This window comes from Caenorhabditis briggsae (assembly GCF_000004555.2).
Source record: "Caenorhabditis briggsae complete genome, chrI, whole genome shotgun sequence".
Lineage (NCBI taxonomy): Eukaryota > Metazoa > Nematoda > Chromadorea > Rhabditida > Rhabditidae > Caenorhabditis > Caenorhabditis briggsae.
This window is the reverse complement of record NC_013489.2, coordinates 11,355,726-11,383,481: the sequence shown is the minus strand read 5'-3', so window position 1 is coordinate 11,383,481 and position 27,756 is coordinate 11,355,726. Positions and strand designations below refer to the sequence as shown.

General features: G+C 40.6%; 8 protein-coding genes across 8 annotated transcripts; 2 read left to right on the top strand and 6 right to left on the bottom strand.

The window, feature by feature from the left end:
• Window positions 1-453: 453 nt before the first annotated feature.
• On the top strand, window positions 454-1,858 carry CBG08464 (the record flags this gene model as incomplete). The annotated part of the gene is made up of 5 exons (XM_045241265.1): window positions 454-742; window positions 825-1,160; window positions 1,245-1,335; window positions 1,383-1,585; window positions 1,632-1,858. 5 exons carry the CDS (start codon window positions 454-456, stop codon window positions 1,856-1,858), a joined length of 1,146 nt encoding a protein of 381 aa, XP_045093773.1.
• A 114-nt stretch (window positions 1,859-1,972) lies between these two features.
• On the top strand, window positions 1,973-2,830 carry CBG25403 (the record flags this gene model as incomplete). The annotated part of the gene is made up of 1 exon (XM_045241264.1): window positions 1,973-2,830. One exon carries the CDS (start codon window positions 1,973-1,975, stop codon window positions 2,828-2,830), a length of 858 nt encoding a protein of 285 aa, XP_045098800.1.
• A 191-nt stretch (window positions 2,831-3,021) lies between these two features.
• CBG08466 lies at window positions 3,022-4,944 on the bottom strand (the record flags this gene model as incomplete). Its single annotated transcript, XM_002640370.1, has 4 exons — window positions 3,022-3,248; window positions 3,295-3,660; window positions 3,706-4,071; window positions 4,659-4,944. The coding sequence occupies 4 exons, from the start codon at window positions 4,942-4,944 to the stop codon at window positions 3,022-3,024; spliced, it is 1,245 nt and encodes a 414-aa protein (XP_002640416.1).
• A 1,412-nt stretch (window positions 4,945-6,356) lies between these two features.
• On the bottom strand, window positions 6,357-7,274 carry CBG08467 (the record flags this gene model as incomplete). The annotated part of the gene is made up of 2 exons (XM_002640371.1): window positions 6,357-6,616; window positions 7,112-7,274. The coding sequence occupies 2 exons, from the start codon at window positions 7,272-7,274 to the stop codon at window positions 6,357-6,359; spliced, it is 423 nt and encodes a 140-aa protein (XP_002640417.1).
• Window positions 7,275-8,074: 800 nt separating this feature from the next.
• CBG08468 lies at window positions 8,075-11,865 on the bottom strand (the record flags this gene model as incomplete). Its single annotated transcript, XM_002640372.1, has 9 exons — window positions 8,075-8,244; window positions 8,937-9,035; window positions 9,190-9,363; window positions 9,414-9,485; window positions 9,654-9,725; window positions 9,774-9,923; window positions 10,001-10,069; window positions 10,123-10,650; window positions 10,701-11,865. The coding sequence occupies 9 exons, from the start codon at window positions 11,863-11,865 to the stop codon at window positions 8,075-8,077; spliced, it is 2,499 nt and encodes an 832-aa protein (XP_002640418.1).
• Window positions 11,866-16,279: 4,414 nt separating this feature from the next.
• Window positions 16,280-19,010, bottom strand: CBG08470 (the record flags this gene model as incomplete). The annotated part of the gene is made up of 2 exons (XM_002640373.1): window positions 16,280-17,748; window positions 17,801-19,010. The coding sequence occupies 2 exons, from the start codon at window positions 19,008-19,010 to the stop codon at window positions 16,280-16,282; spliced, it is 2,679 nt and encodes an 892-aa protein (XP_002640419.1).
• Window positions 19,011-20,761: 1,751 nt separating this feature from the next.
• Window positions 20,762-24,635, bottom strand: CBG08471 (the record flags this gene model as incomplete). Its single annotated transcript, XM_002640374.1, has 5 exons — window positions 20,762-20,805; window positions 20,849-21,892; window positions 21,942-22,052; window positions 22,104-23,678; window positions 23,729-24,635. The coding sequence occupies 5 exons, from the start codon at window positions 24,633-24,635 to the stop codon at window positions 20,762-20,764; spliced, it is 3,681 nt and encodes a 1,226-aa protein (XP_002640420.1).
• A 710-nt stretch (window positions 24,636-25,345) lies between these two features.
• Window positions 25,346-26,527, bottom strand: CBG08472 (the record flags this gene model as incomplete). Its single annotated transcript, XM_002640375.1, has 1 exon — window positions 25,346-26,527. The coding sequence occupies one exon, from the start codon at window positions 26,525-26,527 to the stop codon at window positions 25,346-25,348; it is 1,182 nt and encodes a 393-aa protein (XP_002640421.1).
• Window positions 26,528-27,756: the final 1,229 nt, after the last annotated feature.

Below are 27,756 nucleotides of genomic sequence, written 5' to 3'. Positions count from 1 at the left end.
GCTCAAAAACAGGTCATATAAAAAACCAACAAAAAATAAAAAAAGAGTTTCGACTATGAAGGAGTCGAACCATAGAGTACCATTTCCCCATCCCGCCGCTTTACCACTGAACCATCCCACTGCTGTTTTCAATGGTTCTTCAAAGCGTATAAAAGAAATGAGGACGTGGAAGCGTTCACGTATGCATTTCAGTGCAAAATCTACTGAAAACTTCTGACCCAAATTTCTCGAGTTAGCGGAGGCCGCCGCAAAAACTGAGCATATATTTGAAAATGAAATTTCATCCTCTTTCGAATGATATAGGTCTCGTCCCATAACTCCACATCTTCTGTGAGTCATTCCCTAGTTAGAAAAAGAAAGAAACCATCATTCCCATCGCCCCCACTTGCAAAAAAGGCTGAAATTCGATTATAAAAGGAAGACTCAGCCCATCCTCAGACCATTCCAAGCCGAATGTCCCCATCTACTCTCCTACTCTGTCTCCTTGCTGGATCATCCTGGGCTTTTGTCCCAGATGATCCAGCTCTCCGTGGAACCGATTCTTTCGGAGGATATCCTAATGACATCTTCTACTTCACTCGGAATGCCTTCGCCGCCTCTTCCTCGGATACAGCCCAACAAGTCGTCGAGAAGTTCTTGGTTCGGATGACTAGATCGTTCGAATCAAAAGATGTCGCTGTGGTTTCTGGATTGTTCCAACCTGGATTCGTGTTCAAGGGATGCAAAGGAACCTATGATAAGAGTGAGTATTAGATGGTTCTAAGGAAAATATTTGGGACACTGGACAAATCATAAACCCTTCTACCCTTCAAAATCTCTTCCAGGTCAAATCATCGGTCTTTTATCCCAAATCCCATCTGGAACCAAATTCACCCTCTCACTCAAATCAGTCCTGGATACTGGATCTTCAATCAAGTATACTGTAGTCGCCAGTGGATTCGGACCAGCCTCCATTGAAGCTAATTTCGTCTTGAACAAGATCGATCAACAATTGGAATGTGGAGAAATTCCAGCTTGTACTCAAATTTCTGCTGGCGAGATGGCGAAGAATTTTCTGGATCATGCGATTATATCTATTGAGTCCCAAGATGTCGCGAAGATCACAGACCTTTTCGATGTTAGATTCCTTTTCAAGGGCTGCCTCGGAGCATATAACTACGGTAATTGATATGGAAGTGCTACTAGTACTGTACTAGTATGCGTACTGTAGTACTGTACTAATATGAAAGAGACACAAGTTCCAGGGCATGCTGTCCGAAAGCTTACCTCCCTCCCATCTGGTACCAGATTCTCCTTCACCCTCCAAGCAGTTTCTGAATGGAATTTACTGTTGTGGTCGCTGGCATCAATGCATCTCCCTTTGAAGCACAATTCGTGTTGAGTAAATATGATAAACGGTTGGAGTACGGCCATATGCTGGCGTGTCCGTTGATTGGAAGGTCACAACCAGAAGATTCGAACGCTGTCGTCCAGAGATTCTTAAGCTCGATGAAGGAAACCATCGGTTCTCATGAGGCAGCACTTATTGGAAAACTATTCGACGAAGCGTTCATTTTCAAGGGATGCCATGGAACATACACAAAAGGTACGATGAAGAGCCGTCCAGAAATTTTATAATCTTTCCTTTTCAGTTCAAGCCATCGCCAAGCTCACCTCCTTCCCTTCCGGCGCCTCTTTCAATTTCTCACTGATCGATTCGAAATGGAATAATCAGGGACAAATCGAGTACACTGTCTCTGTATCAGTTCCAATAATGGATAGCTTCAAGGCTCAATTCGTCTACTGTCCACACAGAAATGTTCTGAAGTCGGGAAGTATTGAGAACTGTGCAGCCAGAAGATTCAGTGTTTTCTATTGATTTCGAGGTTTTTTTTGTCGTGAATAAAAAGTATGAGCATTCAATTTTACAATCCTCTACATTTTTACACCTAAAAAAAGCTCAAAGTCTAAAAACAAAACGAATATTCCGGCTATGAAATCTATACTGCTAAGCTATACTGGCTTCGAGAAAGTTAACTTGCCGGAACTAGTCTATGACCCTTCTCTGGAGACTTCTTCCCACGTGTTGTTAACTGTCTTGGGAGCGGATGGTGTCGAAAAAATTGTGATTACGAAAGACTTCTATTTGGGACACATTCGGAAGTTTATTCTGAATCTCGAAACTATGCAATACGACGCTTTGGCTCCTGTCGACAAGAAGTTATTCGCCAGGAGAACGGAACTTGAGGATTTTCTGGAAGATTCCGTTATTGAGGATAAAGAAGAAGAAGAAACCTCCGCCATGGAGAAAAGTGCAGACGGAGAGGATGACGACAATGAGGAAGTGGATGGTAGGGCTAAGAAACAAACAAGAAATCAACGCTTATTTTCAGAGAATAAACAAAAAACGGCTCTTCTTAGTGAGATGGTGGTACGGTTGGTTCCGGGTTTGACACTCTCTCAGACGCATTCTTCTCCTGCTCCAGAATCCGTTGAACTCGCCGAGAAGAGTGATCTAAGCATTGGCTCATTTTTCGATGCTGAGTCGACTCTATGGTATTTGTATACCCATTCTTATTCAGAAAACGACATCGATAAAAATCCTAACCTCATGGCGTTCTCTCAATTGTCGAATAGCATGTACGAGAGCTGTTTCACGGTGATCGAGAAGAATCTGGTTGAAGAGACGATTGAGGAGAAGAAGACAATGGATTCTGCAACGCAGTCTGCTTCAATTTCTTCATCTTCCGACAGTGACCATTACAATGAAATTTCGGAACATTCCCATGAATTTATCTTGTCTGACTTCACAGATAGAAGACGTTGGATGGAAACAAAAGCTACTAACTAACTGATTATTGATACTAATTCTACGTAATATTTTTTTGAGTTTCTCATCATCTGTAAATGAATCTTTAAGGCATGAATATAGTTTCTTGTTTTTCTAGTCATCCTTATTGTATGCCCACCTTCCCCCTCCCGGTCGTTTGTTAAGACTTGTGAATGCTCATAATCTTTATTCACGACAAAAAAGCCTCAAAATCAATAAAAAACACTGAATCTTCTGGCTGCACAGTGCTCAATACTTGCCGACTTGAGAACATTTTTGTGTGGGCAATAGACGAATTGACCTTTGAAGCTATCCATTCTTGGAACGGATACAGAGACAGTGTACTCGATTTGTCCCTGACTATTCCATTTCGAGGTGACCAGTGAGAAATTGAAAGAGGCGCCGGAAGGGAAGGAGGTGAGCTTGGCGATGGCTTGAGCTGAAAAGGAAAGATTATAAAATTTCTGGACGGCTCTTCATCGTACCTTTTGTGTATGTTCCATGGCATCCCTTGAAAATGAACGCATCGTCGAAGAGCTTTCCGATGAGAGCTGGCTCATGAGAATCGATAGTTTCCTTCATTGAGCTCAAGAATCTCTGGACGACATCGTTCGAATCTTCTGGCTGATAGAATCCCAGGAAAGATCTTTGTTTCTTCGGACAACCCATCATATACCCGACTTTCAATTTTTGGTCGAATTTGTCAAGAACAAATGCAGTTTTGATTGCATATTCCTTGATTCCTGCGATGTCTACATAATACCCGATATGGGTCAATTTAATGGTATCCGTGATGGTGTATGTGAACTTTACACCGGGAGGAAGCGTGGAGAGCCAGTTGACGACGGCTTCTAGAATTTTCCTAAATATAATTTTCTAGAATTTTCTTGACTTACGTTTGCTATGGTTTCCCTTGCAGCCATGGAAAATGAACCCAGGTTCGAAAAGATCATTGATGATGGAGGCATCCTTGGACTCAATAGATCTCGTCATACGAGCCAGAAATCTCTTCACCTCCTCCTCAGTTGGATTTTGAACAGATTTAAAGGTCAAAAAGCTGTGTTTCTGACAAGCTGGAATCTCTCCACATTCTAATTGTTGGTCCACCTTGTTTAAGACGAAATTGGCTTCAATTGAAGCTGGTCTCAATCCACTGGCGACTACAGTATACTTGATTGAAGATCCGGTATCAAAGACGGATTGGAGTGAGAGGGTGAATTTGGTTCCAGATGGGATTTGGGATAAAAGACCGATGATTTGACCTGGAAGTGGTATTGAAGGTACAAAATTTTATTATTTGTTTAGTTTTTAACTACAAAGTGGCGCGTACCCAGACTATATAGTTTGTTCCAGCATAACACTCGAGTGAAGCGTCATACTGGGCTCAAATTTGAAATGCGAAAATTCAAACAATTCATCAGTAAACTGGCCAAGTTTCGAATTATTTTATCAAGTTTGAGCTGAGTTATCACTTGTCAAAGTTTCTTAATCTCATGAAAATTACAAGAAGCATTACGTCTTTCATTTTTGAACAATCATAACAATGCCTAGACTTGAGAAATCGCTTTTAGAATTTTAATAAATTTGAATCAAACGGAACATTATATTTCAACAAATTTGCGTGCTTCCCACATACTTATTTTCAAAGATATGCTCGCTTTTATCAGTCCGGGTCATTATGTGCCACCTTGTAATCTCAACTGCCTAGATTAATTCCTTGATAACCATTTGAATCCTAGCCTCAAGTTTCTAGAACTCTAGAACTCGAGCTTTTAGTTCTATTCTAGACTTGAAGAAATTAATCTCAAAAAAGTCTAGGATGGTTATTTGATAACCATCTAATACTCACTCTTATCATAAGTTCCCTTGCATCCCTTGAACACGAATCCAGGTTGGAACAATCCAGAAATCACATCCACATCCCCTGATTCCAATGACCTGATCATCCGAGCCAAGAACTTCTCGACGACCTGTTTAGCTGTATCCGAGGAAGGGGCGAAGACATTTCGAGTGAAGTAGAAGATATCATTAGGATGTCCTCCGAAAGAATCGGTTCCACGTAAATCTGGATCATCTGGGACGAAGGCCCAGGATGTTCCAGCTAGGAGACAGATGACAAGAATTGATGGGGACATTCGACTTGGAATGACATGAGGAGAGGCCGAGTCTTCCTTTTATGGGGAAGTATGCAAATCGAATTATTGCATTTTTGCGAGCGTGGGCGGTGGGAATGGGAACGATGTTTAAAAATTTTTTTTCGCTTTTTTAGGCAATGAAATATCTTGAGAACTTGACATAAAAGTTTGGGAATATGAATTAAAAAGGGAGATACCATGTGTATCAACATTTTAGAATTCCAAAGCTTTTGAAAAACTCAAAACTCTCGAATTCGAAGCCGTTGATTTTGCTTGAGCTACTGCCGCCATTCACGTCTTCTGATCAGAAGCCTCAAAATGATTCTTACTTTAGAATTTAGGAAATTTCCGTATAACTTGTTTTTACTTTGAGCCAATTTAACTCGTTTCCTGTCAAAGGTAAGAAAAAGGAATCAACTAATAAATTGTTTATCATAATATCACCAACATTCTATTAGTTGTCAAATTCTAGATATCTTTGACAGGAACCGAGATAAATTGGCTCAAAGTTGAAAGTCACGGAGCCCTTCTATTACTATCTCAAATCTAGCTCCTTCTGAATTCTGCGTTTTCTAACTCGAAAAAATAAGAATCAGAATTTTATTTGATGGCCTAGAAGTCTCCATGGTCGAGATTACGGGTTTCAAGGCCACTGTTACCTTTGGATGGCCTAGAATCCAATAGGCATAGATTCCCGTTGTCAGATTCTGGACCACCAATCTGTAAAGTTTTTTTTTACTTTAAAATACAGGGGAACATGAGAAAAATATTGTCTCGAATTATTTTTTTTTCATTCTATGCCTCTCGAGAAGTTGAGCTTGTGGGACGAATATTGAAGGTCCAATCCTGATTGTCGATTCATATAAACTTCATTTTTCACCAATTGAACATTTCACGAAAAGAAAAGAGAATTCGACAATTTCACAGAATCTAATAATAGAATGCAAATGTGCTCCATTGAACACACATCTTCGATACAACTCGTGTTCAATTTCACACTGCATTTTTGAGATACGATACAAAAGTATTGAAAGAGATACTGTAGAAAAAGAGCGGTAGTAACATCAAAATGAGATCATCCTAAAGAGATCCTAGATCAAAGAGCAAGTCCAATCCTGGAAGAGAGAGACGAATCAAAAAAAGAATGATACATACTGCAAAAGTCGAATCGAAAAAATGAGAGGAGGAAAATGCGCTCCGTTGAACAACTACACCGATACACACATTTTGTACATTGGAGCGCACAAGCTTGGGGTTACAGTAGAACGTAGATGAGAGAAAAAAAGAAATAGGGGAAGGGGGTTGAGAAAGTAGTACTTTTTTTCAAAAAACTCTCAACCGAACAACACCAATACAATTCAATGTTCAGTAGAGCGCACTTGAGAAAAAGAGAAAAAAGAAAAAATGAGGAATTATTGCTCATTTTGCTCCTCCTCAGCTCCATTCTCCTCTTCTCCATCTTCCTCTTGTCCTTCTTGTCCTTCCTCGCCTTCCTCTTCTCCTTCGTCGTTAGCTTCCTCAGCAGATTGCTCATCGCTAGCTGGTTCCTCGACGATTGGCTCAGCGACAACAGTTCCAGCTCCATTTTCAGTTTCATCGACAACGGATTCGACGAGTTGCTCGCTCTCAGTCTCGTCAAACTTGGCCTTCTTGACTGGAGTCACATCGACCACTGAAAAATCGAATTTTGAATTACCGTGTAATCTTTGAGCTCTATCATCTCAATTTCTGTGAGAGATATAAGAAAGTTGTCAACTGTTAAATTGCTTATCATAGTATCACAAATATTTTATCAGTTTACACATTTTTAATATCTCTCATAGGAACCGAAATAAGTGAGTCTAAATAGCGCGCGGTTTGGTCGACTTCGCGTGCTGTCGGTTGATTTCGTCACCACCATGCTTGATCCCTTTGAGCTCAATTATCTCATTTTCTAAAAAAGATATCAAAAAGTGGTTAACTAATAAAATATTCATCTTAAATTGCGAAATATTTTATCAGTGCTTTTTGACATCTCTTACAGTATCCGAGACATTTGTGCTCAATGTTGGCTGCCCGAGTGGTCTTCTATTAGAGTGTTTACGGTAATGGAGCTCAAACTTGAAAGCGTGTGGGCCCTTCTATTACAGGGTTTTCTGTCTATCAGTTTGTCCCGATGTCTCCTTACCCTCATCATCATCATTCTCCTCCTTCTTCTGCACAGATTCCTCAGCGGTACGTTTGCGTGGCTCCGTCGTGCTCTTCTCAGAAGATCCCTCCTCTGAAACAGGGCACTCAACGTCCGGCGAACGTGGTGGCGAGTCTTCTGGGACATCGACGATCTCGGACATTGCTCAGTTTTCGGTTTGAGTTACTGTAAATTGGATTAAAATTGGAAAAAATAAAGAAATTGAAAAAATATAACAGAGTTGTAAAAACTCAAAAGAAGGTGATAAAATAGAAAACACTCCTCATGTGAGGTCTGATTTTCCCAATTTTAAAACGCTTCATTTACAAATAAAGTACAGAAAATAGGAAAGAAAAACTAGTAGGGACGGTTCTAGAAGACGTTTTAGAATCGGGGGTTTTTGGATTTTTTTTGGATGATTGGTCAGGGACCGTAGCGGAAAAGAAGCAGAATTTACAAGCAGAATGGGGGCGGAGATGGAAAAAAAGGGGCGGGGTTTGGGGAGGAGGCCTTATTAGATGGGAATTTTTTGCAAATTCAAAGTGAGGGAAAAAAGAATATTGTAGTTCTACAGTAAGAAAGCTTCCACCGGGGGGGGGGGGGGGGAATCGGGTCACTAGGTATTAGTCTGGGTTACTGTAGAAACCAGGCACTTGATATATCTAGTCCTAAAGACTTTCGAATCAACCGGAATACTAAACCGGGGTTATTGTACATTCTCATATCTCAGATAGGGAAAACTAGATTACTGTAACTATGAAATGATACTACTGTAGGATTTTAAAATTAGGATGGGGCCGATGAAGCGCACGAATGCAAAAATCTTCCACAGGGATTCAATCAGGAGAGGGGAGTGAAAAAGAAGTGGATTACGGTAGTTACAGTATTTACAAAATCAAAATCACCAGGTGAATAAATTTTGGTACATTGGAAATGGGTTACTGTATATAGAGTGGTCTGGAACTAATCCAAATCCAAATTCATTCGATTGTGAAGACTATCAACGATGGTTTTCATGTCGAATTGCTCCAGATCCGAGTCATCAGAAGATTCTTCTTCATCTGAGATGTCAGAATCCTCACTTGATCCTTCTTCTTCTTCTTCTTCTTCTGGATCACTCGAAGTCGATGGACCTTAAAATTAATAGAATGAGAAGTTTCAAGAATCTCGAAATTTCGGAATCTAAAGAACTAAAAATCTAGAAATCCAGAATTATAGATATTTGGAATTTGAGCATCTAGAGTTCAGCAAATTAATAAAGCTCGACGAATCTGGAAATCTAGTAGATCGGAGATTCTAGGAAATTCAAAAATTCAAAAATTTTGAAAGGAAGGATAATCTAAGAGTCTAGAATAAGACTTCCATTTCAGTTGGTCGAAAATCGGCGACCGCCGACCGAGCCGACCGAATTCGTGCATTTGCATGTCAAAGTGTTTGCGGTCGCAGCATTTTGTGATTCAACGAGTCAAAAAATTCGTCGTAATATAAAATGCTGCGTACGCAAACACTCTCTGGCACGTTCAAGCGAAAATGCACGAATTCGGTCGGATCGCGGTCGGTCAGCGGTCACCGATTTTAGACCGACCGAATGGAAACCTTGTTTTGTAATCTACTGAAACTAAACATCTATTACTGAATTAAAATAGCCTTGGTTCTGAGAATCTAGAAGTCTTGAAAAATCTGGAAATCTAAAAGATAGGATATTCTAGAAAGTTAGGATTTAAAAAAAACTTAGAATTAAGGAGAATCTATAGAAACAGGAATTGGGAAAGTTTAGAAGTTTGGGATGCTATGAGCGAAAATTCTCTGAAACCTAAAATCTTACCTGACCCATTTTTCTTCTCATCGTTGGATTCGGATTCTCCAAAGTATACCTCCTTGACTCTTGCGTCATACTTCAACAAGTCATCGTGAGTCATTATCTCTGAAATTTCTATCATTTTTGGGTGGCGGAGGAGTTGAACTTGTGCGCGCACCATTCGAGGTGCCGCGCCGCTACCAGCTGAGCTACATTGGCAAGATAGAGCGGCACATCAGAATGCATACCGTAACTGTCCCAATTTCCAAATCAAAGTTACCTGACGGTTCATAGAGATGCATCTGTAATTGTTTAGCCTTTTCTATGCTCTTCAACAAATGTTCGTTTGCAAGTTCTCTCTTCTCAGCCAACTGATGTCCAGCAGCTAGCACATTATGAACACATGTCTTAATGGCAGGATCCATCTCGTAAAGCTTAGCCAGAGCCTCTTGATCTGAAAATAAAATAACTACAGTAACCATGATACTGCTTTTTTGATGATACTTTTCTTGATACCAGTAGCTGTTTCTTCAAACTGTTTCGAAGCTTCAAGAAGACGTTTTTCCAAACGACACTCTGAAAAATGTCATAGTAATACTACCGTATTTTCTTTAATAGACGCCTTCCCAAACAGTCAACTTTGAGCTCAATCTTCTCGATTCCCATTATTGATTGAATTTTGATATCTTTTACAGAAATCGAGATAATTGAGCTTAAAGTTGATTCCCTGCACATCTAACTCACTCCGCGCGATATTTTCCTCTTGCTGCCGTTTCACCAATTCCGCCTGGATGCTTTTCGTTTCGAGTTCGGCCACTGAAAACAAATTGCTACAGTAAACATTTGTCTAAAACCTTGGCTTACATTTCTCCAACTTTTTTATCTTTTCCAATTCGACACGACATCGATCTTGAAGTCGTTGATATTCGGTTGGCCAATTCTTTTTCATGTCCGCGTAGTTCGTCATGATGTCTTTTGCTGATGGCAATCCAGGGAGGTGAAAATCGTCCTTGTCTGAAAATAGAGCTCTTGAGAAAGGTACGGTGCAGTAATCTAGAAGGTAGCTTCAAAATATTCGTTCATAAACTTACCTTTAGACAGTTTACTGTCGACGGTGTTCATCGTGAAGAATTCGCTTGGTAGTTCGCGGACTTCAGTTTCTGAAAAAAGGAATTTAAATGTGGGTCTCTTGGCTTTGGACTCAAACACTTACCTGGGTGTTTAGCAAAGATCATTGCACGAGCTTCCTCATCTTTTGAGTGATATTCTGGCTTTTCCTGTGGCTCCTTGTCTTGGAAAATCTCTTGGAGCTGACTTTTGAGCAAGTGAACCTGCGGCGTTTCCACTTCAGCCGTTATTTGGTCGAGCCTATCATCCTCTTTCAGTTGCACCAAAATTTCATCAATGTCGTTGATCTTCTCTTCTTTTTCTGTCTTTGGCACTGTTTCCTTCCTCGGCTGCTCTCTCTTGGCCGCTGGTGCTCTCGTGGGTTCCTGTGGAACCCATTGAAACGGTTGGTATGATGGAAGAACGTATGGCATTGGAAATTGCCGTGATGCGATTGGAAAATTTAGTGGTCTTGGAAACGGTGGGATTTGCGGGAGGGTTGGGAAAGGGATATAAATAGTAGCTGGCCATGCATCCATTGAACGTGCTCTATCACCGGGGCGGTCAAAAGATGGATGACCACTTCCATATGGACCACTACCGTATGCACCCAATCGATCGACACACTGTTTTTCTGAAAAACTCTTTTCTAAATTCCTGAGAATATCCGAATACTCCACTCACCGAGTTTCTTCAAGCCTCGCTTGTTGCAACAGTGATCACAGCTTGCTGGATCAAATGCCTCCTGCTCCTGGAATTCGCCGCAACGCAAAAATGCCGCGATTTTTGCTCCTTTCTGTCGTTTCTCATGCAACTGCTCCGCTGTGATCTCTACGAAACTTGTTCGACCCATAAGATCAGATCTGCTGAATGGGAGGATCGTATCACGAGTATCCTTCATCCAAACGATCTCTCCAGTTGTATTGAATTCGGTGTACATGATTTGGCGGAAGCGTCCATCGGATTGGCAGAGGTGCTCCTCTAAGACACCCAACTTGCGGTTGTAAATGTATCGATGGCGTTTCTGGATCTCATGAAGTGGCATTGAGCGGCAATCGAGAACCATATCTGATTGCACATCAAACCTATTATTGGTATTGAATTTGGTCCATTGCAGTTGATTATTGGCACCCTGGTAGATGCCAACAAAAGTGTCCGACTTGGAAGTTGGGATTGCTTCCGCCTGATACTTCCGACCAGCAGGATCTCCGCATTTGTCAGAGATGCAATGCTTGCACTTGATCCGTTCAAAATGGAGATGGGTCTTGTTGAAAATGAGCTGTTCCATAATTCCTTCTCTAGTACAGTAGTAGACTTTGTCCTTCAGATGTGCGCAGAACACAGCGTGACTCAAGGTGAACTCGGTGTCCATTATTGGGATATTGCTCTCCATTGGAAGGCACTTGATAGATTTAAGAGGTTCCGAATGTGGGTAGTATCCTTCGGGGCTGTGTACCCATCTTCCGATAGATCCGTTTTCGTGAGCAAAGTATACAAACCTAGCTCGTTGGCGGCACGTCGTCCACTTCATGCTGATCGGGATCAATCTGTTGAATTCCGAATCATGTTGCTCGCCGACGTTCCCCAAAGCTCCGCCGTGTGGGTCACTGACATTGTGGAACTTGTCAATGTTCAAACAGGTCTCGCATTCACAATGGGGAGCTTTCACGAAGTCGGATCCAGTGAAGATGTATCTTCCGAGTTTCTTGTCTTCTCCATGGGCGAATACAATCAAGGTATGAGTCTTCTCGCAAACTCTTGAGTAGCGAACCTCTTTTGGGAACTGTTTCGGTTTCTCCGATTGTTCTGCTTTTGGTTTCTGACTAACTTGGTCCTGATTGGGGTTCATCTTTACCTGGTAAAAGGAATTATGAGGTTGGATTTAGGATGAAGAATGGTACGTTACGTCAACAGGAAAGTACATAAAAAGATAACAGTTGGGAGATGGAGAGAGAGAGAGAGAGAGAGAGAGAGAGAGTCGCTTCATTGCTTTCTCAATCCGTGGTTTGTAACTACCTATTAGCTCTTCCTGCTCCTATCCTATAATTATTAATCCGTGAGAAATATGAGCCTTCTCAGTGCACACAATATGAGTACATAGAATACGTTTTATATGGAAGATGCTTAAGATGAAGCGCGCAGGTGCAGAATCAACCTAAATCCTTCAATTCGACGTGTTATAATAGAGCCTAGGATGTAGTCATCAGGCAAGCTGCCTGACTTCTACGGCTTTATATAGGACAAAAGGGTCTAGTAAAGTCCTAGCTCTCTGACTATCCCTTAAACTCTATGACTTTAAATGCCGACTTACCGTATTCCATTTAATAGAAGCCTACCCAAACCGTCAGTTTTAAGCTCAATTATCTCGATTCCCGTGAAAAAGATCACAATTTTGTCAACTGAGAATTTATTCATCATAATATCACCAACATTTTATCAGTTGAAAATGTTCTGATATCTTTTACAGGAATCGAGATAATTGAGCTCAACGTTGACGGTTTCGGAGGGCTTCTATTAGAGGAAGTATGGTATAAATGTGAAAACAATCCAAAATGAATCATAACATATGCAACAACATGATCTCTGGTCAAGTAAATGTGGCCTTTTGAAACAGATGTTTGTTTCGATGGCGCAAGAATGCATTCGTCTACGGGTTTCGAATTGGTATTGAATCTGAGATGACCTAAAATTGAATGAAGAATCTGAGGTCTTCGACCATAACCAAAACCTCAACCTCAACCTCAACCTCTATATAACCTAAGCATCATGGCATCAGGATTTGATGGATCCAAATTCTAAAAGGGAGGACAATCTAGATCCTATATTCAAAAGAGCGCGAAAACTAGGAAACGAGGAGAAAAAGAAAAAAATAACGAAGGCAATATACGAAGATAGAGAAGGCAAATGATAGAGAAGAAGAAGAGATGCAAAAAAGCGGGAGGACCAAGAAAACATTTATCTTATCAGGATAGGAGCGGCGGCAACACGCACGCACGAAAGAACATCAGAAAAAGGAGAAGAGGCGCTGAAAAGGAGAAGAAGAAGCGAGAAAAAAGAAGAAGAAGAATGAGAAATCAATGCAGAGCTCTGTGCGCATAGAGCTGTTGGATGTATGTGAGAGTATGTGTGCTCTTTTTCTATGCCACACACACTCTCTAGTAGCAGCTCACGAATAAAAGAAGAGGAAGAAAAGAAATTGAAACCATAGCAACATCGAAAACCGAGAAAAAAAGAAGAAAAAACTCTTCTTCCTTGAGATTTGCTTATAGGAGAAGAAGGAAAAGCAGAAGAGCTCGACTTGCGGCGCGCGGGTGAAAAATGAAAATGAAATGAAAAGAGAGGTGGTGGGGGATAGGGAGGGGCGGAGCTTAAAGGGCAGAGTAGGCGGAGTTTCGAGAGTCATGGATATGTTTATAGGTAATAGAGAAAGAGGCAACAAAAGCCGGAGAAGAAAAAGTTTTGAGAATGAAATGGAGGATTTGAAAAAGAGAGAGAATAGGTACGGTGCATTACTTTGGGTTTCTGGAAGGAGAAGCAAAGAGCAGAGATAGAAGACGCAGAGAAGAAATGAAATGAGTACATTAATCGAAAAAAGAGATGGAAAAGTGAAAAGAAAGAGAGAAGAAAAAAGAAGACTTTGCGAACCAAATATTCATGAGCAATTCACAGTAAGACAACTGGTTTGAACAAATTTACGAAAAATAATTTTTTGTAAACAAATTTCACCTACTCCAGAAATGTTGCACCTGTTTGGAAGAAACATCTGGCGCTCGATTTTTTTGGATAATGAAACATTTTCGAATTTTCGCTATAAGAACTGAAAAGTAGGAGGCATACTGTAGATGGCCCATTGTTGGAATTTTCTAATATTTCCTATAATAGAAGCCCAACCCAACCGTCAGCGTCAAGCTCAATTATCTTTATTTCAGTGTAAGATATCAAAAATTGTTCAATTGATAAAATATTGGTGACATTATGATAAGTATTTTATCAGTTGACGAATTAATGATATCTTCTGAAGAAATTGAGAAAATTGAGCTCAAAATTGAATGTTTGGTAGCCTTCTAATAGAGGAAATAAGGTATTTTTCAATCGAACCATGGTTTCTAAAATTCGAGAAAAGTTCTAATTGCAGTTTTTGTCTATCAAAGTTCAAGGAATAGAACGCTCCAAGCCGTATTTTTCGAATCGGGATCATAACATTTCAGATGTATTCAAGGAAATCTGTGACGTCATCACCCTTTAATGTCTACAACAGTTTGGGCCCTTACGTGTCAAAGGCACACCAGATGAAGTTCTTAGCGACTGTTTTTGTATCCATTTCTCTAAAATTTTCTCGTCTCTTCGACGGTGTCTTTTCCTTCATCACTTTTTTCCTCATTGCCTACTTACTATGTTCCTAATGAATTATACAAAAGTGACCTCCCGTACCCTTTCTGACCATTTTGGCGACCCCCCCCCCCCTGGCGTCTCCCCCAAAAAAGCCCCTGGTGTCCTAAAAAAGGACTCGAACACTCTTCTCTGCGTCCACATTTCTTCCAAAAACACACAAAAAACATATCGAGGAACTCTCTCTCTCTCTCTCTCTCTCTCTCTCTCTCTCTCTCTCTCTCTCGATTTTCCTTTATCTCTAATTTTTGTCTCTGACTCGAGAAGAATGAATTCCCTTTCCATTGCAAAGAGAGAGAGAGGCTTCAGAAGTCTCGCTCTCGTGAGTTTTTTCCTCTTTTTCTTCTTCTTTGGGATAGAAGAAGACAAGGAAGAAGAAGAAGAAGGCAATGAGTGCGCGGTGAGTGTGGATAAAGGACTACAACAACACAGGAAGGAGCGGAAGAAAGAAAGAAGAAGAAGAAGGTGTTGTTGTCTTCTTGCTTCTGCTTGCTGCTCGGATGGAGTGTCAAAGGAAGGAGGAGACGAAGAAAAAGAGGAAGGATGGAGAGAGGGAAGAGAGAGGTGTTTACGGCTTATGAATTATGCCAAAAAGAGAACAGAGAGGCCAGACAACTAGAGAAATGAAAGCCACGTCTATGCGGCACGTTGGGTACTGTAGTTCTCAAGGAACGATCAAAACTGAATTGAGTCAATTGTAATGAGACATTGGCTGTGCAGATAACTATTTTCTATGATAGAAGCCCACCCTATACGTGCGCTTTGAGCTAAATTTTCTCGGTTCCACATGAACAATTTATCAGTTAACCTTTTTATATCTTTTGAAGGAACCGAGATTATTAAGCTCAAGCTGCACGTATAGGATGTTTTTCTGATAGAGTGAATGCTCAGCAAGTCAGTGATACACTTGACAACCGACTGGAAAAAATAGTGAGAAATATTCAGATTACTGTAATTTCCTCATAATGAGTGTATTAAACGACCAGACAATGGTCGTTCATGACTTGTCAACCTTATGACCCTTATGGGGTTTTTAATGGTTTTTGATTATGAGCAATGTTTTCATACTGATACTCATATTTTCAAATAGATTTCAAATTATTTTTTTTCAAATAGATGATTACTGTGGATTTACGACTTTCAGAATGAAGTTATCGAGAAAATGTTAAATTTTTCTAGGATACTGTAGTTTTCCCATAATGAGTGTAATAAAAAATTAGCGACAAGACAATAGTCTTTTATACAATAGTCAATGTTCTCAAACTAAATGATTACTGTAGATTTACGATTGTCAGAAATCAACAACCGTATTTACTCTAACTTAAGCTCAATATCTCGGTCCCTATGAGAGATATCAAAAATCGGTCAACACATAAAAAATTTGTATGATAAATAATTTACCAGTAGACTTTGCTATCTTGTCAAGGAACCGAGAAAAATTGACTTGATGTTAAAGTTAGAGTTCCTTCTATTACAGGTTTTACGGTATTTGTACAACCTTATGGATTTTCAAAACGATGTACAACCACATGGATTTTTTTGGATTCGTATTCTTAAGCTCTGATCTCTGATCTGATCTCGAACTCCAAACTTGATATTCCCGAAAAGTTTTATTAATTGAATAAATTATTTAATTATGATGCGACCTCGATAAAAAACAAGTATGATACAAATGATAAGGTCGAAAGGAAAAACGATTTGTACTAAAAATGGTATTAAACAAAAAGAAAAAGATGAAGAAAGAATACACAAAAAGCCATAAATACAATAAATGGTAAAAATATGAAATAAAATGTTTCTATGAACAATTTAAATTTCTTGAAAAAAAATTAGATGACAAGTGAATATGTAACAATTTCAAAAAAATTAAAAAATCAGAAAAATCCTAGAATTCGACCAATGACACTTTCCGGTGGTCCACCAATTTCATCATTTTCTGGATCAGCATCGCTCATATCCGAATAACTGTCCTCGGTATTTGTTGATTCCTTATCATCATCATCATCAGGTGAAGCTTCATCGGATACCTCGCCAGAATCTACATCATCTTCAGCATTCTCGTCTGATATTTCATCGGCAACATCTCCTTTGTCAGAAGCCACCTCATCCTCCTCCTCTATACCATCCGCACAATTTTCCAAACCAGACTGCCTGGAACCAGCAGGCTCATCGGAGTAACCATTTTTTCTTAATAGGTCCCAGATCTCCTCTATAGCATCCGAATCATTGGACTGCTTCGGCTCATCAAAGCCACCTTGTAGGTATAACTTCCAGATTGAAGTTTCCGAATCATCAGGTCCGTCTCTATTCTCCCTATTAGCCTTATGTTCATCAGTTGAAGCTTCATCGGATACCTCGCCAGAATCCACGTCATCTTCAGAACTCTCGTCGGATGATTCATCGGAATCATTGCCTTCGTCAGAAGCCACCTCATCCTCCTCCTCTATACCATCCGAGCCATTTCCCGAACCGGACTGCTTGGAGCCAGCACGCTCATCGTAGCAACGACTTTTTCTGTATTGCTCCCAAATATCCGAATGGAATATTCTCTCCCTATCAGCCTTGTGTTCATCAGTTGAAGCTTCATCGGATACATCGTCAGAATCCACATCATCTTCAGAACTCTCGTCGGATGATTCATCGGAATCATTGCCTTCGTCAGAAGCCACCTCATCCTCCTCCTCTATACCATCCGAGCCATTTCCCGAACCGGACTGCTTGGAACCAGCACGCTCATCGTAGCAACGACTTTTTCTGTATTGCTCCCAAATATCCGAATGAAATATTCTCTCCCTATTAGCCTTGTGTTCATCAGTTGAAGCTTCATCGGATACATCGTCAGAATCCACATCATCTTCAGAACTCTCGTCGGATGATTCATCGGAGTCGTTGTCTTTGTCAGAAGCCACCTCAGCCTCCTCCTCTATACCATCCGAACCATTTCCTGAACCGGACTGTTTGGACTCATCGAAGCCACCAAGTTGCAGGTACAACTTCCAGATTGAAATTTCAGGTTCATTAGGTCTCTCTTTCATTTCAGCCAACCCTCTGCTAACACGGTTCGAATGTTGTTTGTATGTATTGAACAGTCTGTCTAGTGGAGATTCCTCTAAATCTTGCTCACTGATTAATGACTGGAGCATTTCATCTAGTTTATCTGTTCCATCTTCCTCTTGGGATTCTTCTGGTGGTTGGACAACTTTGCGAAGCTTCACCTGACCATCCATTCCAATCAAGGCGTCCATTTCCTGTCCGCTGGCATTCCATTGCTCAGTTCCATCGATTTCAGAGAATTGAAGTAGATTTTTGTAAGTCCTAATTGAAAAGAAATGAGCAATGAGTTCTGAAAAAAAGTCATTTAATTTCAAGAGTCAAGTTCGAAATGTCACACTTACGGTCTTTCTCATAATGCAACAGATTCCTGATTGGCGCTTTTCCCATCTTAATCTCAACCGAGCCCGAGTCCCAACCACGTATCGTCTTCGCCGGCACGCCATTTGTTCCATAGGATACTGTAATATCCCTTCCAGTCAGCTTGCAAGTTGAGGCTAGTGCCGGTTTATCCTCCAAATAAAGCTGCGCCTTTTTCTGATCGAAATGACAATCAGAGCATTTGAAGAGATCGAATTGAAGGGTCACTTCGTTGAATGTGTACTGCTGGGGCTTCTTGTCTTTTCGGTGGAATCCGAAATAGAAATCTCTCTTCATTTCTCGGCAATGTTCAATGTAGAACAAACGGAGATCATCATCCAATAGCAATTCGGGTCGTGGTTCCATATCCTGCATGTTGGAGTGAACTCTTACGTCCAACAATTCAACCAACGCGTAAAAGTCTCGATCAGAGTCGTATTTATACTTTCCGATGTATCCGTTCTCATCACTGAAGTATTCCATGACTCCTTCTCTTGAATACTTATAATCCTTGGTGATAGCCAAGGGGAGCAATGGCAGGAAGTTCCTGTCTCGATGAGTCCTTTGATATCCGATTCCTTGTGATCCGTGGCTGAACATGTTGTAAGTGTGGTTAATTTCAGTGCATTTCTTGCATTCGCAGTCGGATTCCAAGAAATACTGGGTCTCTGGGTTAAAACTATATGCGGCTAGCTTCTTAGTTTCTGGATATTTCAACATAAAAACTACGACTTCATTAGTTTCACTGCAGATGTCAGAGTAGAATGGGCGGAGCCATAGAAAGTTTGCAGTATCCATATCAACCAAATCATTAGGATTGCATTCATCCAGAATGTTCATAGTATAATGAATACCACTATGTGGATCGTAATCCTCGAACCTGCAGCAAGTGCATTGAACTCGACGGAGTTTACCGGTGGATTCATCTCTGGCGTACTTGAAAGTTCTTCCGTGCTTCAAATTTCGCGTCCAACGTGTCTGACTAAAAGCGACTGCTTTATGACGATCACAAAGCTTCTCGTGGTATGTATATAGGTCCGACACTCTGACGACTTGTGGTGCCGGTACAAAATTTACCAACTTTGTGTCGAATACATATTTCTGGTACTCTTCTGTAGGTGAGGTTCGCATAAGGACCACATCGCAGTTGAGATCCTTGTCGAATTGAGTGGCGTATTCTGGTCGAGCGGTCATTTTTTGAGCGTCTGAAAGAAACGAGAAATTAGAATTGGTGAATGGTGAATAGATTGCAACATTGGTTCAATTTTGATTTTGATGTTAAGACTTCTCTAGGTTTTAGCGCCATATTTGTTGTTTTCTCGACCTGCGAGCAGGATGAGCTTCCATAATAATCGAGATTTGAAAATCTCGGCGTATAGATAACTCATCAACTCCAGACCGCTATATACCTTCAAATCTGTAATAGAAGGGCCCCTGACTTTTAACTTTGAGCCAATTTTTCTCGGTTCTTTCAAAAGATATTTAAAAAATTTGCAACTGATAAATTGTTTATCATAACATCAGAATTGTTTTGTCAGTTTACACATTTTTGATAACTTGCATAGGAGCCAAGATAATTCAGCTCAAAATTGACAGTGCAAGAGTCTGTTATATTACAGGTTTTGCGGTATTCGTGTTTTTTGATTAACCGGAATTTTCAACATTTCCAGAATGTTTTCAGACTGAAGAAGTAGATTTTCGTAAGATGGGGAATTGAAAACAAAAAAAAATCTTAAACTAGAATTTTCAGAGGATGTGTGTCAAACATTTCAGTACAGTTTAGTTAACGTAACATTCAGAATATAGAACAAAAAATCTGACCCATAATACCAATCAGCCTTCAGACAGAAAAAATAACGTTCTTTAAAATTGTTGAAAAATTGATATTTGGCATTTTGAATGGTATAAGAAAGAATTTGGACTAACAATTTCTTACATAAATTACAAGTTCAATTACAAGTTCAAGTAAGTTCGAATCGTTTTCAGGCAAGAGATGGTTCATGAGATACTCTGTAATAGTGAGGTCCCCTCATTGTGAAGTTTGAGCTTGATTATCTCAATTATTATGAAAAATATGCAAAGTGTATCAACGGATAAAATGTTTGTCGTATTATGATGAACAATTTATCAGTGGACAACCTTTTCATATCTTTGACAGGAATCAAGATAAATTGGCTCAAAGTTAAAAGTTAGGTCTCTCTACTACAGGTGTTACGGTAAGCTACTCCGAAGTCAGTAAAAAAAATTTAGAACAAAATTTAGAACATCAATTCCGAGAAATTAGAAACAAAAAATTTTAGTCAAAAAGAAAAACTAGAATTTCAGGTCGAGAACTCAAAAAACGAGCAATCTATTTTTTTTAATTTGAATTTTCCCTAATTTTATGATGATGTTTTCAAATGATCAAAACTTTGAAACGTAACTTTCCCAAAAAAAAATTTTTAAGTTTCAAAATCACTTGCCGTTGAATCGAATTGAATTCCTTTCCACTCTCACTGACAGCTGGTGCAGGAAATTTTGGATTACGGTAGTTCTGAATTAGATATTGGATTAGAAGCTCAAAAATCAGAGCGAATTTCAGATAGGATTACTGTAGTTTCAAACTACTGGGAACTGAAAAAAAATAGGGATCAGAAACAGTGTTTTGTAAAGTTTTACTTTATTAACCAACCAGTAAGTAAAGTAAAAGAAATACAAAAAAAGAAAAAAAAAAGAAAAAAAGGACTTCAACAAATTTAAGAATTTACAGAAATGTACAAAATTGGGGACAGGGGAAAATCAGAAAAAAAAACTTTAGGGGTTTTCTTTTAATAGAGGGATTTATGGGTGGGGGGGGGGGGATTCGAAAAAGGGGAATTTTTAGGGATTTAGACTTAAAGTATATCGGAAAAACAAGTAGAAAAAATTGGATGGGAAGAAAGACTAGAATACCAGTAAGAGAAATATCAAAAGGTTTTACAATGTGAATATAGAAATACAGAAAAAAAACCTAAAAAGGAATTAGAAAAAAATACACCCCTAAGAAATAATACATGGTTTTTGGGCTGGTACCTCATCTTGATGTCCCTCTGGAGCATCCACGACATGCTCTACTTCGATCTCCGACACCATTGGTTGAGCAACTTCTGGCTCCGTGGACAATTGTTCAGCAGCATCCACATAAGTTGATTGGACCATCTCGGCAGCCGGAACATCATCATCCGAAGATTCCAAATCTTCATTCAAGTAGGAAATATCACTTCCAAGAGAACTCTCGACGTCTTGGTTCTCGACAGCAGTGGCGGTGGAGCTCACAATTGAGATGTCGTCCTCATCGACGTCTTCATCTTCTGGCTCAATAGCAGTGTTCACAGAGTCGGTCATGGATTCTAGAGTGTCTTCGATGATGATGGAAACGTCTTCTTCCTCTGGCTCGATAGCAGTGTTCACAGAGTCGGTCATGGAGTCTTCCTCTGGTTCAATGGCAGTGCGAACCGAGTCAGTCATCACTTCTGGAGCGTCATTGACCAGGGAGACGTCGTCTCCTGACACCTCTTCTGACCAAGCATCAACATCGGAGTCTCCAGATACATCTTCATCGGATACTTCTTCATCGGATACGTCGTCTTCTGATTCCTCATAGAAACTTGGATCAACTTCTTCCTCTTCGAGGGCAACTCTGGCAAATGGATCATTTCTTCCGTATGTATTACCAAAGGACGACATTGGGTAGTTCCATGTAATATCGGCTGGATTTAGGAAAACTGGAAACAACTCCTCAAGAGTTGGTGGTTCATATTGATAATTAATGAAAACCGGATTCTTCAAGGGTCCGCCTTGATTCTCTGGCTCGACAGCAGTGGCAACGGTATCGGACGCAGTCTCTGGAACGTCTTCCTCTGGTTCAGCAGTATGCACTGAATCGACCGTGTCCAAAGCTTTCACGAGATCATTGACGAAGCTGTCATCAGAAATTGGCCCATCAACAGCTACATTTTTCGATTGCTCATTGGCAAGCCATCGGTAGTAGGGATGCAAGTGATGCATTGGCTGGAATGCCTTCTCCAAAACTTCATTGATCTTCTGATTGGTTTTCACTGAAAATTTTTGAGAATTAATAATTGAAGAACATCTTTAAAAGTTTACCATCAGACTCTGGAATCTCCGCGTTCATCGAAGTTCGAACGATCGGCTCATATGGAGTGACTGGTTCTACGGGTGGTTGTGGTGTATATCCCACGGCTTCGTTGATGTATTCTGAAATAATTTTAAAATGAAAATATGGGTTTCTCTTACAAGAAACCTTACCTTCATACAAATAGTCTGCAAGGGTCTTTGTTGGTGGCTTCACTTCTTCCTGCTTTGGCTCCTCATGAAGCTCCTCCTGACCCTCCTCATCCTCGGAACACTCTTCCTCCTCATCCGAGCAATCTTCTTCTTCATCTGAGCAATCTTCCTCTTCATCAGAACACTCCTCATCATCATACTCCTCCTCATCCGAACAGTCTTCCTCATCAGACACCTCGGCTTCTGGCTCCTCCTCCACTGGATCCTCCTCCAACTTGTCATCTTGAATCATTGCAGACACTCTCTCCATCTCTTGTTTATAGCACACATTTTGAACGAACCGTTGAATCTCACGAAGTTTTTCTTGCTGATTCTCCTTGCTTGGCTGTTTTTCCACCTGCTCCACCTGCTCCTCCTCTTCCTCCTCATCTTCCTCTTCATCTGAGCAATCCTCCTCTTCCTCATCTGAGCAATCCTCTTCCTCACCTGAGCAATCTTCTTCGTCGGAGCAGTCCTCCTCATCGGAGCAGTCTTCCTCTTCATCCGAGTAGTCTTCTTTATCGGAGACCTCCTCTTCAGGTCGCTCTTGCTGCACTGGCTCTTGCTGCACTGGCTCTTGAAGTTGCACTTTTTGTTGTCCAGTACACTTGAGCTTCAGATTCATCTCCGACATCTCAATCATCTCTGGAGTCATCACCCGTATTGGCATTGGCTCTGGGACTGGCTCTGGGACTGGCTCTGGAACTGGCTCTGGCACCACCACTGGTTCTGCCACACGCTCTGGCATTGCTTCGTACACTGACTCTGGCACCGCCACTGGCTGTGCCACTCGATTTTCAAAAATAGACATCTTTGGCATTGCCTCATACTTGAAGGTGTCGATATTGAAAGCCACAGGGTTCAGCTTTCCGTACTTATCAGTAGTCATCATAATTGGCCATTTCGAGAAAGAGCACATCATTGGCATAATGGATCTCAATGGTTGAATGTGGTAGGCTTGATTGTTCTTGGTGCATTCCAAGCATTCTGTCCATGGGATCAATGATCCTTCCTCGTTGAACGTATAACACTGGATAGCTTCACATCTGGTACTGCTGGCAAAGAGGATGAACTTCATAATGTGAACGCAGAAGATTCGTTTCGTTGGGTACAAATCTCTATCAACTAGACCATTATGTGGAGCTTGGATTGGAAGTGGTACACGATCTCTGATAGAGCTTGGAATCTCTCTGACATTGGCGAATGACTGTCCGAGTTTTGATGGTTCCATGGACACGAATCCTTTGACATTGGCATCGAAACCAATCTTGATCAATCTTCCGGTATCAGTGGTCATGATCAAGTATGGGTAGCTCGACTTCTCAGTCTCCACTGGCATCACTGTCACAAAGTTGTCAACTTGCACTCCCTTTCGGTAATCTTGGCAGTAGATACAGTAGGCTTGACGATGGAATTGGCCACTGTCTGGGCTGAAGACGTAGTGATGGGTTGTTTCAGAGACAAGGTTGTAAGCGGTGATGTAGAAATGATGAGTATGTGGGCAATAGTTACGGTACTGTGGAACCAGGTCAAAGTCAGTTGAAATCCGTTCAAGACCTGTAAGCAAAAAAAGTATGTTTTTTTTTCGAAAATTTAGAATAACTCACGTTCAACAGACATCATATTCTTTCTCTTCTCACTTTCTTGCTTCAACTGTGCTTCGGAGATCAATTGATTCATGACAATCTCAGACTTCTTCCGATCTTCTTCGGCCATTCTGAGTTGCTCTCGCTCTCTCTCCTCCATGTCCCGAACAGTTTGCTCCAATCTTTCACATCTCTCAGCCATCTTCTTATTTGCGTCAATCAACGATAGCGTTTCTCTGTGTTTCTTTTTCAACTTCATTTCGAGATACATGATTTCAGATTCTTCGTTTCTGGAAGCGGTTCGGAAGACATCAACTTGGTATCCGATTGCTTTTGGTGCTTTCTCATCCTCTTTCAGAATTTCGAATGGCATCATTGGTCCCATTTTATGATTTCCAGATATGGTTCCAGTCTTGATTATTCTACCCTCCTCATTTGTCGCCAAGATGATACCAACTCGGCTGTACGGGGTCGTTGTTCCGATGATAACTCTTTCTGGTCCTAACGACTTTCCGTGCAGATTTTCACATTCATCACATCCTGGATGCTCGCGAATATGTCCACTTTCAGCGTGATAGATGTATGTTCCAGTAGTATGTGAGAAATAATTGTAGGCTTTGATGATGAACTCTCCTGTGTGCACGCATTTAGTCATCATTTTTGGAGCCAAATCCCAATCCAGAGCATATCTCTCCGATTTCGACGCTTCTTTGCAGTTCTCCTCCAATTCAGCAAGATCCTTCTCGTAGATCTTGTATTGCATTGTCTCGTATTGAAAGTAGAATGGTTTTACAGATCCATCCATGAAAATGGCGGTTCCAATGGAAGTGGTGGTATCTAGGGATGTGCGGAAACGACGGATCACCCAGGCTTCGTGTTCTTTGGCAATGAGAAGTTGGACCATAAGTGGAGTGGAAGATACAGCCATTTCACGACGAGCAACGATTTCTGGAAAGAATAATATAGTTAGAGTAATCTTACAGTAACCTTGAATTTTTAAGTTCTACAGAAATCTTGGAATATTAAGTTCTAGAGTAATTTTGAAACTTGAATTTCTACAGTGATCATGGAACTTGAATTTCTCAGTAATACTGGGACATGGAATTCTACAGTAATCATTGAAACGAATTCTACAGTAACCTAACAATTAGATCTTGAAATTGATATTCCACAATAACCTTGGAAATTGATATTCTACAGTAATCTTGGAAATTGAACTTCTACAGTAATATTTGAAATTGAAATTCTACAGTAATACTGGGACATGGAATCCTACAGTAATCTTTGAACTGAAGTCTACAGTAACCTAACAATTAGATCTTGGAATTCTACAGTAATCTTGAAAATTGAAATTCTACAGTAATCTTGGAATGTGAAATTATTCAGTAATCTGAATATCAGAAAGCAAAAATGACAAGAGAAGTTAAGACTATTTCGAATCTTAATTTTTTCTTTAAAATCCAAAATCTCAAAATAATTGTTTTTAAAAAAATCGGTTAACTCAAGGGGTCCTTATGTACAGTAATCCCTAGATGATGCAATCGATATTACAGTAAACTACAGTACTCATCATGCCCCCCTCAACTCATTATCTACAGTAACCCCTTTTTATACTCACCATATGGCTCGAAGTTGGAATCAATGCGAATCGGCGACGGCTTCATGACAATAAGCTCCTGATTGTGTGTGATCAAATGTTCTCGAGGGTTCCCTTTCTCGTACTCTTATGGATGCTGACTGGGTATTGTTCGCGGCACATGAATACGTGGCAATTGGATTGGACATGGGATTGAAGTCGTCGTATGAGTATGTACAGCATGGGCATTTTACAAGAGCAAATTGGAGATTGGTGGAATCGAAAACGTACTTCTGAGTCTCTCCATCATTGATATGCCAGCAGAAATAGATCTTATCACGAAGAGAAGAACAGTTCTTAGTGTTCAGAAGATAAAGTTCATTGTCATACAAAACTTCAGCGGTCTCATGTTCGATTTCACTTGGATAGCGATGGCTCATAGTTCTCACTTCCAACTGTTCAACCAAGTCATGACATTCACATGCCTCGTTCCACTCATACTTTCCGATATCTCCGTCCGAATCAACGAAATGCTCGATTCTCCCATGCTCGGTGTTGTACCAGGTGATGTCAAGAGCCATCAAACGACGTCCCATTTGGTCACGATGAGTTCTTGAGTAGTGTTGACCTTGAGATCCGAAGTCGAAGGCAGCTGGAGAAATGCCATCCCAGTTTCGAATCTCCATGCAGCAGTCAGCATCGCAGATAGATCTGACAAACTTTTGGTTGCCAGCGTCGAAGTTGAAAACAACAAGACGCGAGACGTCAGGGAAGACGGAAGCGAAAACCGCCATCTTCGAAGTCACCTCACAGAACTTGGAGAAGACTGGTTGAATCCAGAGATAGCTGAAGTCGGAGTCATCAACCATCTCATCCAGATTCATTCCAGCCAACAGTTGGGCATCCGGATCGACCTTGTTGTCAGCCTCGACGAAGTCGCAGCAGAGACATTGGACACGAGTCCATGGGTTGGTCATATCGCGTGCCGTGTACTTGTACACCTTTCCACCATACTTGTTGTTACGACAGAACCAGATTGTGATATGACGTTCGCAGTCCTTTTGGTAGATTGGAATAAGGTCACGTTCATAAACGCGAATTGGGTCACCGGCAGCTTCGAAAGTCTTGAACTTGAGGTTGTAGGTGAACTTCATGATCTCTCCGGTATCCTTAGAACGAACTTCGACGACATGCTTCTTGAGCTCCGGATCATACCTTGCTTTGAATGGAGTCGGTGGCGCCATTCTCGTTGAACTCTTCCTTGGAATTCTTGATGAAGAAAATCAAAAAATTCCAAAACGGTTAAAGCGAGTTGGTTGGTTATAGCCACGCGGGTTGGTTGGTTAGAGAGATAGACACTCGGGCTGGGAAGCAAGAAGAGACCTCGGTTGGTAGAGATCTGAAAAAAGGAAAATAGTAATTTGTAAAAAAATAGAATCGATCGAAAAATTGTACGAGAGAGAAGCAAATTATGAGCGAGAAAGGATAGACAAATAAAGGAGAAGAGAAGACAAAGATGCATAATGAAGATAGATAAGATAAGATAGGAGATGGTATGCAAATGCGCTCAATAGTGAGATAAGAAAAGAAAATAGGAATACCGTAGGCAAGTAGGATTACTGCTTTATTGCTAGAACTACTGTAGCTTACCACTAAGGAGTACTGTAGCGCAAATATTACTATACCCTTGGTTTAAAAGTGCATACACTTAAAGCTACTGTAGCGTACTTTAGATAACATACATGAACAGAAGGAATGAAAACTTGCATTGGTATTTTTGTAGGATTACTGTAAGATGGCTCTGGAGCTGATAAACATGGATGCTGTAACTTGACACAACTGTGGCTAGGCTCTATAGTAAAATAAGAATATTATATGGGAATACTGTAGCGCAAGGATAACTGTAAAAAACATTGAGAGGGGAAGTAGGACTAATAGAAAATCGCCTTAGGATTGTTGAAGTATTACTCTAAGATAGCTCTGCCGGATTACTGTAACTAGGATTACTAGCTACTAGTAGCTAGATTGTAGCTAGGAATACTGTAGCGTGCCAATACTGTACGAGATATACTTATTGAGAATAAAAATGGGAGCAACTGATGTATATTAAATTTGAACAAGCTTTGAGATTGTTGTAGATAACATTACTGTAGATGGCTCTGCAGGTACTAAACTAATAATGATGTATCATGACACTTCTAAGAGTTATATAGTCTACATTTAATCCTCGGGACTGCTCAAGCTTGACACTACCGTAAACGCCTAATCACTACTTAAAACTCACCTTTTCACTGTCAATCTCAAAGACTCATGCCGATTTGGCAAATAATTCAAACGCGCTCTACTGTAAACACCTTATGGCACCCTTAAGGGATTAATAAGCGGCGCACCGAAAACGAGTCAACAGGGTGTCAAGAGCAAAGCCGCCGACGACAACTGTGCTACAGTAGTCCGCAAGGCGGATACTTGAAAG